The 14,056-nt window shown below is 35.0% G+C and overlaps 1 protein-coding gene across 1 annotated transcript in view; it reads right to left on the bottom strand.

Moving 5' to 3' along the window:
- Positions 1–708: 708 nt before the first annotated feature.
- Positions 709–14,056, bottom strand: part of LOC125910388 (protein unc-13 homolog C) — a 339,112-nt gene continuing 325,764 nt past the window's right edge. The window contains exons 24-26 of the mRNA XM_049614136.1: positions 8,037–8,129; positions 5,679–5,838; positions 709–2,533 (exon numbers count right to left, since the gene is read on the bottom strand). Of these exons, the coding sequence (XP_049470093.1) occupies positions 2,248–2,533; positions 5,679–5,838; positions 8,037–8,129 (539 nt within the window). The 3' untranslated portion in view covers positions 709–2,247. The remainder of the gene's footprint in view (positions 2,534–5,678; positions 5,839–8,036; positions 8,130–14,056) is intronic.

Below are 14,056 nucleotides of genomic sequence, written 5' to 3'. Positions count from 1 at the left end.
TGGGTATGTAAACACAACAGGCTTGGTGTTTTGGGAGAAACAACAAAGCCTGCAGAATTTAGAACTATTTCTAAATTACTACCTGTACTTTGTGTATTAATAAATAGACTCAATTCACAATGTCACCATTAGCATTTGATATATATGTATGTATTTTTAAAAGACAGAATAAATAGGTTCAATTAAACAAATACTAGGAAAAAATAATAAGCTCATAATTTTTTAAAGTGATCCATACGAACTCAGACTGCCATTTCTTCAGGAGTATTGTGCTTTATAACAGTGCACTCCTGAAAAGCCTAGGTCAGTGTTCTGTAAAATCACTGTAAGATAAATCTAGAATTAATCATTCAAAATAATAAAACAGTTTATAATAAGTTTTTAAGAATGTGGCTTGTTTTTATGTTGGGTGTTGTATTCTCCTCATGGGACTTAACAATATTCGGAGACATGGAGGTAGGTAGATACCTAAGTTTTTCCTTATTTTCAGTGTCATGATCTTGTAATATGTAGCTGTTTCCATGAATACAACTCCTGGAAAAAGTTTCTCAAATTTTAATGAGAGAGTAGAACCATATAATGTGAAAAGTGTTATGTTATATCCAGTAAAAAGGGTCTGGGGTTTTTCTTCCTAAGGAATGAAATTATGCTGTATAAATGAAATAAAAAGGCAGAAAATACAACAGTGTTATGTGTGTTCAATAAACATCCATTTATTAATGCATATGCCAGAGGATAGTATTGTACTATGTGTTTGAAGAAGTCATTAACAAAGCAATTGCCTAACAATTTAACATGAAATAGTGGATGTCTCCCGTATGTGTTTTTACATCCAGTAACAAAATGGTTCTGAGAGTCATGATACTATTCATTTCTGTCCTTAGCATATCAGACCAGCTTATTCACAAAACACAATCATTGTAACAGATTCTTGTTTCTGCATGTGTATGTTGTCCACTAACAGTTATGACCATAAGTACAATTACGAAGTACTGTTGTACAGCCAAGTATTTAGATACAGACTCTAAAAAGTCAAACCATAAAAACACAGAAAATGCAAATATTCATAAACTATTTCATAATGAAAATCCAATCTAGTTATTTTTTACGTACTAAGCTGTACTAAGTTGTTTTCTTATTGTATCTTATGCTTTTGTGCTCATAAATAACATAAATTACAAAATTAGAAGCAATTTCTCAGACCTTATTTTACATTTTTCATTAAATAGATGAAGACATGTCTTTTTGCTCCAGTGCAATATATAGTAATGCTGCATTCAGTACAAATTGTTGACTAGTTTTAAAAAGAAAAAAGCAATTAAATGATTATAGTGCTAAATAAATAAGGAGATAGTCATAACTGTCAGAGGGAAAACACTAACAGTATAGTTACTTATTATAGGTAATTTGAAGAAACAAACCTTCCATTGCATTTCTAAACCCTTAATCCAATGACTTTCTAAAGAATGAAATTTGGTAAAGCCAAGACATAGTGCTAGATGGCAAATGCATCAACTTACCTTTTTTACAAATGTGATGTGACCTTGGCAGTTTTAAAGAACAAAGTTTTGTCAATATATCAAACATTGTTAACAAACTCTATTTAGCATTGCTTTGTATAAGTTTGCTTTAATAGCATTTCTTCACAGTGATATTTCAGAAAGGTTGGAAACTGGTCAGCATAAAATATTTCCCACCTTTTCTATTTTAATTTGTATGCAAAAATCATCACAATAGATCTGCAACTATAAAATTACAAACACTTTCTAGAAGTGACTGTTTTTCTAGTTATGATAGAAAAAGTTCTTTGTATGACATCTACAATGAGGTAAGTCTAAATAAAACAGAATGTGGGTAACAAATGCCTTCTGATCCATGGGTGATATAAGCTAATTTAAAAGACAATGGACAAACCAAAAACAAAACAAAACAAAACAAAAAACACCTAATTGTGTTTTAGTATGTTTAAAGGATGAGAACTGGTAATGAAATGAAACATTTTAAAAGATATGCTGGATATTTCACTTTACATCATAATTTTGGCACTTCATGGAACATTTATTTCCCAAAGACCAGAATTGGTATAAAAAGTTCAGCAAGTTTTCCACATACTTTGTGGACACTGAGTACTGGCAAACACTGAAACATAGTGAACTATTAAACATTCCCATGTATTTGCACATGCATGCAGTAGTCAAACAGTTATAGTTTATGAATTCTTGAAGATGATATCTTGCAGTATTTGTTTCAAGCACTCTCTTCAGCAGATCTTGTTTCAGATTTCAGTCTTACAAATTCTTTAGCCACGTCATCGTTGGTCCTCTGAGAGAGTATTCTAAGGATAGTCAAACCAGTTTCATCCAGGGAGACATTTTTCAGAAGGGGATACCATGCCCCGTAGCTTCCTTTTTCTGCTATGTTCTGTAGCCGAATTACCGTCATTCCAATAATTCTATCTTCTCGGGCGAAGCAGTAATCTTTAACTGATAGATGAAGTTCATAAGCCCCTGGCCGGTTTTCATTACCCAGAATGCTATGTGGATTAAAAAAGATAATTTTGAGCAAAAATTTTACTTCACCTAGGGATCAATAAGGTTCTAAAATATTGTTGAAAATTTTATACATTCCTCAGAATACTATTTGGCAAATAGAGTATCATTGTGTTTTAATTCTGATGTAAATATCATTTACATTTTATGTAGATTGTTTTTACATAGATATTACTTAGCAATCTAATTTAAAAATTTCTTTCCCTAGATAAAAATAGGAAGTCAGTATGAATATACTTTACTATATTGATATTGAACATATTAATATAAACTTTAATTAAAATCTGTTATACTTAATTCTTGGAGGCATGGTCTTCTCACTGATTTGGGGTAGGATGGGGTTACTAGGGGGCTTGGCCAAGGTAAAGGGTAGTTCTTGCAAGAATTTCTATGCCAATTCAACATGAGTTATATTTTCTTTTCTTTACCTCAGGCTCCTGGATATACTATTATATCTAGGAGCCTTTTCTCTGGGGAATAAACAACACAGACTATCTAGCTAACACAGACAACAAGATTATTCACAAGATGCCAAATTAGATACAAATCTCCAGAGTAAATCAGTTCCAGTGGAGCGTGATGCTTCAATGCCAGTTCTTTCTGATGGCAACAGTTAGACACCTGTCAAGTGTGGGGCTGAGGGTGTCCTCCACTAATAACAACTTGGCAGTGCAGAACTCAACATAATGAAGAAGGCTGAGAGGTAATACACTGAGAATAATCCTCCCCTGCCCTTTATTTTACTTCATTCTCAGATATCCTTGACTTTCTAATGAATGCACATCTGTTCCTCAGCAGTAGAAGCTTCCAAATCCCTTCCTTTTCTAGGTGACTTTTTTTAGATCAAACATTTGCAGAGTCAAACTTTTGTTTCTTGGCAACACTGATAACTGAAGTGTGTACGTACTTCAGACACAACCGAAATAATGTGAAAGAAACTGGAAGCCTGATGAGGAAGTATAGAAGTGCAGAATATGATAGGAACCAGATCTTCTGAAGAATTAAAATGTATCATAATGCTGTCTTTTTCCCGGAATCATGGTCTTGGTACCTCACAGTGTTATATCTGAATGTTGTGTGATTCAAGTAATTCCTAGAAACTTAATTTAATCAAAATTTGCATATAATTTAGAGAGATAGATATGTGGAATCTTGTGAGCTGGTTTATTAGGAAGTATTATGGATATGATTAATCTGTTAGAGCCATTTTAATAGATGTGGTAGGTTGGCTAAGTTTAATGAGTGGTAACAGAGTTTAGTATTCAGAATTCAGTGTGCTGAAAAGTCTCTGGGAAACTAAGAATGTGAAACAAACAAGCAAAGAGGACCAAACCAGTGAGAAAGTATTTCGGTAAGCATGTGTGCATGTGTATGTAAACCCCAAGGTTTGGTGCGGTGTCCTCTCTTTGATTGTAGCTCAGCTCATCTAGATTCATGCAATTACATCTACATGCAGATGATTCTCAAGTTGTATCCAACAATATATGTGATACCTCTTCTGGAATGTACTACAGGCATTTCCAAATTAGTAGACTTAAAACAGTACTTGATCTCCTCATCTCTTGTCCCGATTCCCTCATCTCAGTAAATCACTGTCTACCCACTGCTTATGCCAAAAACCTAGAGGTCATCTTTGATTTCATTCAGTGCCAGATACTTGCATTTGCCTCAACTGGATATATTTTTCATCCTTCTCGTTGTACTTTGCAATAGAATGCTGACCTGTAAGGATTATGTCAATGAAGTTTCTTCATACTGAGGCTTCTAGTTGGTTTTGGCCACAAGGGAGGCACTTCAGGAAATCAGAAGTAATGATGAGAGTCATAGGTCATACATAGGTCAGAGTCTATTTCCCTGGCTCCTTTTGTGTGATGCTTCCTCTAGGATACTGTCCATCCCTAGAAGGCCATTACTCTTTTTGAGGGGCTGATGACATAGGAAATTTTTGTTTTCCCAGTTTTAGTAACCAGTCTTCCTCTCCTTCACGTACAGTAGGGGGAATAACCTGGCCACTCCTGGCCTCAGATTACATCACTATTGCTTATAGTCCTTCCATTATCATATCCTAGTAAATTCCTTTGTAAATAAGGCTATCTTGAATTATCCTAAATTCAATGTTTTCAGGAACCTAATCATATATTCTTTCTTTCATGTGCTACCTCGAGTCGACTGGAAGTTCTATAGATTCTACTTCCAGTACATACCTAGAATCTTCCCTCTTCTTTCCATCTCTCTACTATTTACTTCCACTTTCCTACTACCATCTGGTGAGTCAGTATTACCTCTTGCCAGAACTACTGCAATAGACTTCGAACTTCTCTTCACATGTTTGGTCTTGTTTCCCTATAATTATTATTTTTATACAGCAAACAGAATAATCATTTAAAGATATAAATGAGATCATTCATTTTCTTATCTGAAAATTCTTCAAGGCCTCCAATTAAACTTGTAATGTAATCTAGTCTTCTTTACCCTGACTGCAAAGTCCTGTGTCCCTGTACTCTGGTCAAGTCTTCAAACTCATTTCATCTCATTCCCTTGCCTACCGTATACTATTTCTTAAATATGCCAGGTGTGCTCCCACCTTAGTCTCTGCACTAGCAATTGTATTTGGCCTGAGATGCTCTCAACCCACATCCTTGCATGACTGGTTCTTTCTTTTTCCCCCTACAAGTTTTAATTTAAACACCACATGCTCAGAGGGGCTTTTGCAAACATCCAATCTAAGCACCCAATCAACCAATCTATTACATCAGCCTGTTTCAATTCTCTATGTAGTAGTCACTATCAAGTGATAACTTTTTGTTTATTTGTGATTTGTTTACCATGTGTTCCTCACTTCTAGAGAGTAACTTCCATGAGAAGAGAGACCTCCTGTTATATATACCAAACTCCTAGAATTTGGCCTGATGCATGGTAGACACTGAACAGCTGTTGAGCAGTGGGAGGAAAGTAAAATCATAGCTGTCTTAATTTGCCAGGGATGAGAGATCAACAGGAATACTTAAAACTATAGGTCTTGCTTTCCTTAGCAAAGCCCAGTGCCATTCCTACCCTAAACCACTTAATACGTTTAAGATGTACAATAGCTATTGCCTGGCTGAATAGATGAGTCGGGTGAGGACTTACAATTGAAATGTTTCATTGTACTTGGGTGACCATGTGTTGCTTTTTGTCTTTGTGCCTTGTCTTCTCTTCTTGTCTCCAAGGTTGGGTCCCAGTATACAAACTTCCACAAAGGGCCTGAACATTGCAGTGGTCTGCCAGTTAAGATCATTAATAGCAATCACTAAAAACCAAAAGAGGAAAGTAATACTAAATGTTAGCAAACAAATATGTGGAATCTTACCTCCCCTTTGGTCCTCAGAGTAAACTTTTAAAAAAATGATGTATCAAACCATAGCTTGAACTTGATAGTGCCCTTACTCCATTGATAAGAAAATATCCTTGAAGAACAAACAATTTACTCTCTGGAATGTACTCGATTTAGCTTTAAGCTCTAAGCTGTGTGGCATTGGTATGGTAAAAAGTTAGTTGTAATTCAAATGTCATTTGTTACTACTGAAATGTTATCATTCCTCTCAGTTAATTAAGCTCTATTGGTTAAGTAAAAATGTGATGTTTTTCATATGAAAAATGAAGACATGTTCATGAACTACCTAGAAAATATACAGAAAATAAAAAATAGTTTAAGATAAAGTCTATAATTTTATCAGTAAGAGTAAATGACTTAATACATTGGTACGTATACTTTCAGTATTTAATTACTTTATATACAGAATGGGATCAATGTAATATAGTCATATATATATGTGTGTGTATGTGTGTATATATATATGTATACATATATATAAATATATGTATATATAAATATATATATAATAAAATATATTATAATATTTTATAATTTATATATTATTTATGTAATACATATATATATTTAAAGTCTATCATGGATAGCTTTCTCATTAATTATATATGTTCCAATTAACTATATGGATATTCCATTCTGTATTTAACCAGTCATCTATTGTAAATGTTATGGCTGTTTCCTAATTTCAGGCATCATAATTCTTCAGTGTAGATTCTCATATGTATACTTTTGTTCATCCTTTGAAAATCTTTTAAAAAAGTATATTATAATTAAAATAGTTAAGTAGAAGTTTCATAAAACTTTGGGCATTTGATAAATAGAGTCAAAATATTTTTGAAAAATATTTAAAGACTGACATGTGTAGGTAGGCATTCCCACTTACCAATACCGTACATAATCTTTTATAGACTATAGCAGTGTTACTTTTATAATGCAAACATACACTAGGTAATGCAGTTTTAAATGTGTTAGAAGGACATGGTTCTTATTAAGGTGGATAATGTGACTAAGTCTATAATGATATAAAATAGACAATATGGTTATATGGAGCAAAATATTAACCATTAAATTTCACCTTAAAAATGACCCAGCGTTCAGATTGTATTTTTGCAGTGTAAAACCAATAGACTGAACTAGTCATTAAAAAAAAAAAAAAAAAAAAAAGTTTTGGAAATCACGTAGAAAAAGAAGTAAATAGGTAAGTAATGTGAATAGTAATGATGAGGGAGCTTGAGGAAAGCTGAGGGCAAAGTGCAGGCTAACAGAACCCCTTCCCCAGGTGGGACTCGTATGACATTCCTGGACACTCCCAGCTACACCAAAACAAGAAAGGACATAAACAAACAAACAAACAAACAATCCAAAACAAAAAAACCCCCACAAATGGTTAAACTGATGGGCATCTCCACCAGTTAACCAGAAAAATGCAATCCTATCAATAGGCCCAAGTCTAGGAACTCCCTTCTGTCTTCATGTTAATTCCTTGCTAGAGGGAAAAACAACCTTAGCTTGGCAATAGCCAGGCCTGCAGTAAGTCTTTAGCATGTGAAAGTCTCTTTGGAAACTCCTACTTGACTTTATCTCCCCCAACTCCATAAAAAGATCACCCCCACACTTGCAGTGCAGCTCTTTCTGCCCATAGGCCCTGTCCTTGTGCTTTAATAAAATCACCTTTTTACACCAAAGACCTCTTCAAGAATTCTTTCTTGGTCTTTGCCTCTGGACCCCACAAACCCCCATCTCCCCAAAACCTCATCAGTAAGCATAAACTGACCTAACATATAAAATTTCACAGGTTAAGGAGCCAACCATAGCAGCAATCTTCAATGTATATTCTAGCATCAACTAGAGACAATGTTCAATGTATATAGTTTTGACATGTAATCAACAGTGTATTTAAACCATTTAGATATTTCACATAATATAGACTAAATATCTGTGCCATTGATTTTTTTCAGTTTTAGATCAAATGTTCTGGTTTCAGGAAAAAATTGTAAGCATGTCCTAAAATCATTAAATATTTTTAAAAATAAATCTCAGAAAAAAATTGTATTTTTTATATTATTACAAAGGTTAAAATCTACTAGACTGATGTATCTGGACTCAATATATACCTTTTACAGTGACTTTATGCTCTCCAGTTCCTGGGGTAGTGGTGATGTCCACATGAACAGAAATCTGACCCACTGAATCTTTGGAGGGGCGACCTGCAAACAAACAGATATTTACTGGCTTGAACTTTCAGACTACTTTAATAATAGACATGCACATTTTCTGCATTAGGGACTTTAAAGTGTGTTCATGGAAATGAATGGTTCTTTTCATTAATAGCACATAATAGGTATTGATAAATGTTCCCTAACTTGCTATGGAGATGTGAGGCATTGGTATAATCATTTTGAGCCCGCTGAGCTAAACTTTCATATGGTCCACAGATATCATAAAATACCTTGTTAGTATAGTAGTATTACCATTAAAAGAACTTGCAGTTGCTTACTAAGCACTTAATTAAGCTCTATTTGTTGCTTATGGACAAAGATGTATTATTGCTTTTCATTCCTGTAAGAGCTTTTCTACAAAATGCCATGCCAAAGCACTGGGGCCACCAAGATGGCTTTGTAGAACACCTGCTTTCATGAAGTCCGAAGCAGTCCAGGAGAGACCAACCTATGAACACATTGCTGCAATATAGCGTATTAAGTTCTATAATGTATATTTGCAAGGTCTATTCATGGAATAAAAACGCATAGTCTATCTCCCCTGGTAAAGGTTAGTGAAGGGTTAACATGCTGTACTGGAAAGTGCCTGTGATTTGGTGTCAGATACATTTGAATTCAAATCATAATTATATCACTACTGATTCGCTGATCAGAATTTGACACTTTCTCCAGTCTGTTTTCTTATTTGTAAAAAAGGGATAATAACACCAACCTCTTAATATATACACATCTATTAACATGTGTGAACATACATATTTTTCCCCACAAATAGGAACACATGTTCCTTAGGTTCCTAAGGTAATCCTTAGGATTACCCCTATTTTTTCACTTAAAACTATGTTATTAAGATGATTCCATTTCAGTATGTATAAAGCTATCCTTTGTTCTTTAATATACCCTCGGATATTACAGCACTAACTATGATGTAATTGTTCAATGAGTACTTGCATGAAAATAAATCACTGAAAGGTTTACAAATAATTAAAACATTAAAATATTTAAAACATTTAAAATAATGTTTGACCTTTATTCCATTATATGAATATATCATAATTTAGTAAAACATAATTTGGTTTCCAATCTTTTGCTATTATAACCAAACTATAAAGAATACTTATTATTCATAAGTTTATATGTCTTCTTTGGGAAAATGTCTATTCATGTCTTCTCATTTTTTAATTGGATTATTATTATTTTGGTATTGAGTTGTGTAAGTTCTTTATATATTTTGGATACTAACCCTTTATCAGCTATGACATTTGCAAATATCTTCTCCCATTTACTAGCTTGTTCTTGCATTTTATTGATTGTTTCCTTCACTCTGAAGAAATTTTTATTATGGTGTAGTCCTGATAGTTTATTTTGGCTTTCTTTCCCTTGCCTCAGGAGACATATTCGGAAAAATGTTAATAGAGTCAACATCAGAGCAATTACTGCCTATGCTGTCTTCTAGGATGTTTACAGTTTCGGGTCACACATTTAGGTCTTTAATCCATTTTGAGTTTATTTTTATATATTGTATAAGAAAGTGGTCTCATTTCATTCTTTTGCATGTAGCTGTCCAGTGTTTCCAATACCATTTGTTGAAGTAATTGTCTTTTTCCCATTGGATATTCTTTCTGCTTTGTCAAAGATTGACCGTATAGCTGTGGTTTATTTCTGGGTTTTCTATTCTTTTCCATTGATCTATGTGTTTATTTTTGTTCTAGTGCCATACTGTTAAGATGACTATAGCTTTGTAGTATATCTTGAAATCTGGGATTATGATGCCTCCAGTTTTGTTCTTTTTCAAGATTGTTTTGGCTATTCAGGGTCTTTTATGATTCCATATACATTTTAGGATTATTCTAGTTCTGTGAGAAATGCTGTTGGTATTTTGGTGGAGATTGCATTAAATCGTTAGATTGCTTTGTGTAGTATGCATATAATACTTGTTCTTACAATCCATGAACTATCCCATAGAGATCTTAACAATTTATCCTCTCATATGCAATATATGAGATTAACAGAATCTTAACTTTTTGTAAAAATAAATGGCTAATGACCAAAGCTGGAAATAAAAGTTCTAAGAGACTTCCAATTTCTACCTTCAGAGAATCACTTTCGGGCCAGAACCTCTCAACAGGACCTGCTAAGAGCTAGTTCACCACAAGGACTTCACTCCCTGCCCCCCACCCATCCCATTCCTCTAATAATAAAAGGATTGAAACAAAGAAAGGGAGGGGAGGATAGGAAATGCTCTCTTTACCTGGTAAAGGGAAGAAAACTCTAAGACAAATACTCCTAAACCTAGGAAGTGCTAGCAAGCTGGTCATTTCATTTTTGAATTAGTGGTTTCCTTAGCAGACAGTATGACCTGACCAAAATGGGGGGACAACCAGCCACAGAGTGTGCCTGGACTATCTCTTTAAAATTAATGGTTCCATGATAATGTTAAAAGTAGATGTGCTTGTTAACTTCCATTTGACTCTACAAATTCATTTTCTACCCTTCTCCACACTGCCCTCTGCCCTCAGAGGCTGACAATTTCAGTGATGTCTCTACACTCTAGTGTCTATTTGGGTCTGGCCAATGGGAAGTGCTGGCAAAACATGAAAAGGAGGGAAGAGAGTTCAGGTATTTTTTTCTTTAGTCTCCTTCCTGTGGGTTCACCTTGTGCTGGCAAAATCCCACAACCAAATATCACAGTTCCCCTCCATCTGCTCTCACTCTGTGACAATATTTTTCCTGGTTCTAGCTGCTGCTTCCTCTCTTGTTACTGTTAATGCAAGGAGTAGTTCAATAGCTCACTATTCCTTTTGGTTTCTTTATATCCCTTGCCCATACCTTTCTACATACTTTCTTTATTAAATCCTTTCCAAAAAATCTCAGTTAACCTGAGTCCCTCAGTTCCTGCTGGGACTTTGGTTAACAGAGTTCACGTTTTTTGATTTGCTCATAATTTAAATGAAAATGCTTCTGGTATTTTCCCAATCGTTTGTTTTGTGGAACAATGAGACAGTCTTTGGGAGGAGGAGTAGAGCTTAAAATAAAGACACTACTTAACCACTATTATTGTTATGGATTTTACAAGGGAGAAAATCCTGAAGGAGGGTCCTGAAGGCTGAGTTGAAATTCATCTTTTAGACAAAGGGGCTAAAGGAGATAGCATGAGCACACATGTGGAAGCATAAGACAGGATAGTGGGTCCTGGAAACTGCAGGTAGTTCAGGATGGATGGAGCATAGATGAAGGAGTAGCAAGAGGAAAACTTAAAGAAAATCTTGGTATCTTGAATGCCATTTAGAAGTATTTAGACATTATCCCAGAGCTGCTGAGAAGTCTCTTTAGTTTTTGGCCATGAGTGGCACAATCAGATTTATTTTTAGAAATAATTCTTCTCATTTGAGTAAAAGATGGATCATTCTCATCACTACATTCTCTTGTGGAAAGACTCACACCTACATCTCACTGTACCATGTATCGAGTCCTAAAAACCCAGTGCTTTCCTAGGATGCTTTTTTAAAAAAATTTATTTTGAGAGAGAGAGACTACATGTGAGCAGGGGAGGGGGAGAGAGAGGGAGAGAATCCCAAGCAGGTCCTGCACTGTCAGTGCAGAACGCCATGTGGGGTTTGAACTTACAAACCATTAAGATCATGACCTGAGCTGAAATCAAGAGTCAGACGCTTAGCTGAGCTACCCAGGCACCCCTCCTAGGATGCTTATGATGATCTTTTAGTTAATCTGTGTTGTTGGTCCATGCTGTTCTCATGAGCCTAATTCTTGAAAACTTTCTTCATGTTTTCACCAAGACAAACCACATGTTGGGAATACCCTTTATCCATTATCCTATGAAGCCCTGTCCAAACACCTCTACTACAAAAATATTTTCATTTTTTGTCCTATAAATAATCTGCACTTGTGATTTCCTCAAATACTATAAAATCCTGGGCACTGGAATCAGACTGCTTTGATTATGAAGATGCTCTCAGTCACTGAGATAACACTTAATTAAAATTCCATGGACTTTCATTTTCTTATTTTTAAAGCAGGGATAAAACCACTTACCTGACAGCATTGCGGTGAGGTTAAAAAGAGATAATTAAAAAATGTATATAGACTATATTGAGTCTTGCATTTAACAGCTGCTAGTAAATGGTTTCAAGTTTATTATGATAATAATTCAATTCTTAATAAGAGAATATTTCAAAGTTGTTAAATTCCTTGAAGATTCATGCATAATGCCCACATACAAAAATTATGGAAAAAAAATCCATGGATATTATGATTATCTAGATCAAGGACTCTAAGTAAAGAACTCCAGAGTGATGGACATTCTGCCCAAAAACTTTGGAATTCTCCTTTCTTCACTAAGACTTTCTGGGTTGAATAGAATAGAGATAGCAGATATGTAGAGCCCTCAAATGTCTAATAGGGAAAACTCCCTCTTTATAATGTGAAATGTTTTATTAACCGAGAATCTGGTGAAATGAGTTTTCTTGATTAATAAAAATGTTTTGTCTGTTTTTTTCACTATTGTTGAAATCACAGTCCATGAGAAAAGGCCTCTGAGCAACATGGAAAATTCATCCAAGTTGCATATTTGCCTCTTGTTTCACTAAGGATCAGAGCCCGATCAGTGTCTGGGTTTGTGGTTAAAACTTTTACGGATCATCTTCTATGTATTCTATGAGCAGTGATGCAGCAGTGGCTGGTTTCTTCCCACAGTAAACATCATGAAATGATGGTCAGGCAAGTTACTGATTTAATGTGTTTGTAAGTGCAAAAGCCTTCCATCAAAGCACTCAACAGGAGGTGTCATTTCTTCGTTTGAGTTTCTAATCACCAAGTAATTTAAAGTCTTTAATTGTGTTGTTATAGAATTTGAGAGATTTCTATGGTAGAAAATAGAAAATTCTAGCAAGGAAACTGGGTTTCTGTCTGCTGTCCTTATTTGGAGGAAAATTTTTATGCTCTTTTAAAACAACAGCTTAAGGGGCGCCTGGGTGGCGCAGTCGGTTAAGCGTCCGACTTCAGCCAGGTCACGATCTCGCGGTCCGTGAGTTCGAGCCCCGCGTCAGGCTCTGGGCTGATGGCTCGGAGCCTGGAGCCTGTTTCCGATTCTGTGTCTCCCTCTCTCTCTGCCCCTTCCCTGCTCATGCTCTGTCTCTCTCTGTCTCAAAAATAAATAAAAACATTAAAAAAAAAATAAAATAAAACAACAGCTTAAGAAACTTGCCTAAAACCTCTTAAAAGGTACTGTTTAAATGCACAGATACAAGTTATCCCCTTTTACAAACTGCTTTTCTTCAGTCTTCTTGTACATGCTGTGTGTGTGTGTGTGTGTGTGTGTGTGTGTGTGTGTGTTTCCTAAGGAGATAGGGACAGCTGCATTGGGAAGAAAAATAATAATAAAAATCATACTTATATACTCAGCGGTACCTGAACACTTCTGTGAAACTGCCTGGGTGGAAACATTTACTAGACTCTAAAAATAAACATTTCCTTTTCTTACACAAAATGTGAAATTTACTGCTCAGTTAAGTCAAACATAGGCATGAAAAATACAAGTGTCACATTAGTGTCACAGCCCTAAACAAATGGAATTAGGAAGGAACTAGTTTAAAAGGGTTTTTCATTATTGCCATTATTGCTTTAATAGTTATGCTATTCACGATTGTCACTTTAGGACTCCAGGTCCTGCATCCATGGCCAGGTGTTGATACCACTCCCTAGCAACCAGGTTATACCTGGTAATGTAGTTAATTATGCAGATTTTTTCCTTCCTAACTACATTCCATAGGGGCAGGAAACCTCTATGAATAATTCATACCTTTTATGAATGAATAAAAACCTTTTATGAATACCTTTTGATTCACATTGATCATGTGTAATGATCAATAAGCAAAAAAGATAAAAAAAAAAAGAAGACG

Source organism: Panthera uncia, assembly GCF_023721935.1.
Source record: "Panthera uncia isolate 11264 chromosome B3 unlocalized genomic scaffold, Puncia_PCG_1.0 HiC_scaffold_1, whole genome shotgun sequence".
Classification (NCBI taxonomy): Eukaryota; Metazoa; Chordata; class Mammalia; order Carnivora; family Felidae; genus Panthera; species Panthera uncia.
Note: the sequence above shows the minus strand (reverse complement) of the source record. Positions and strands in the feature narration are given on the sequence as shown.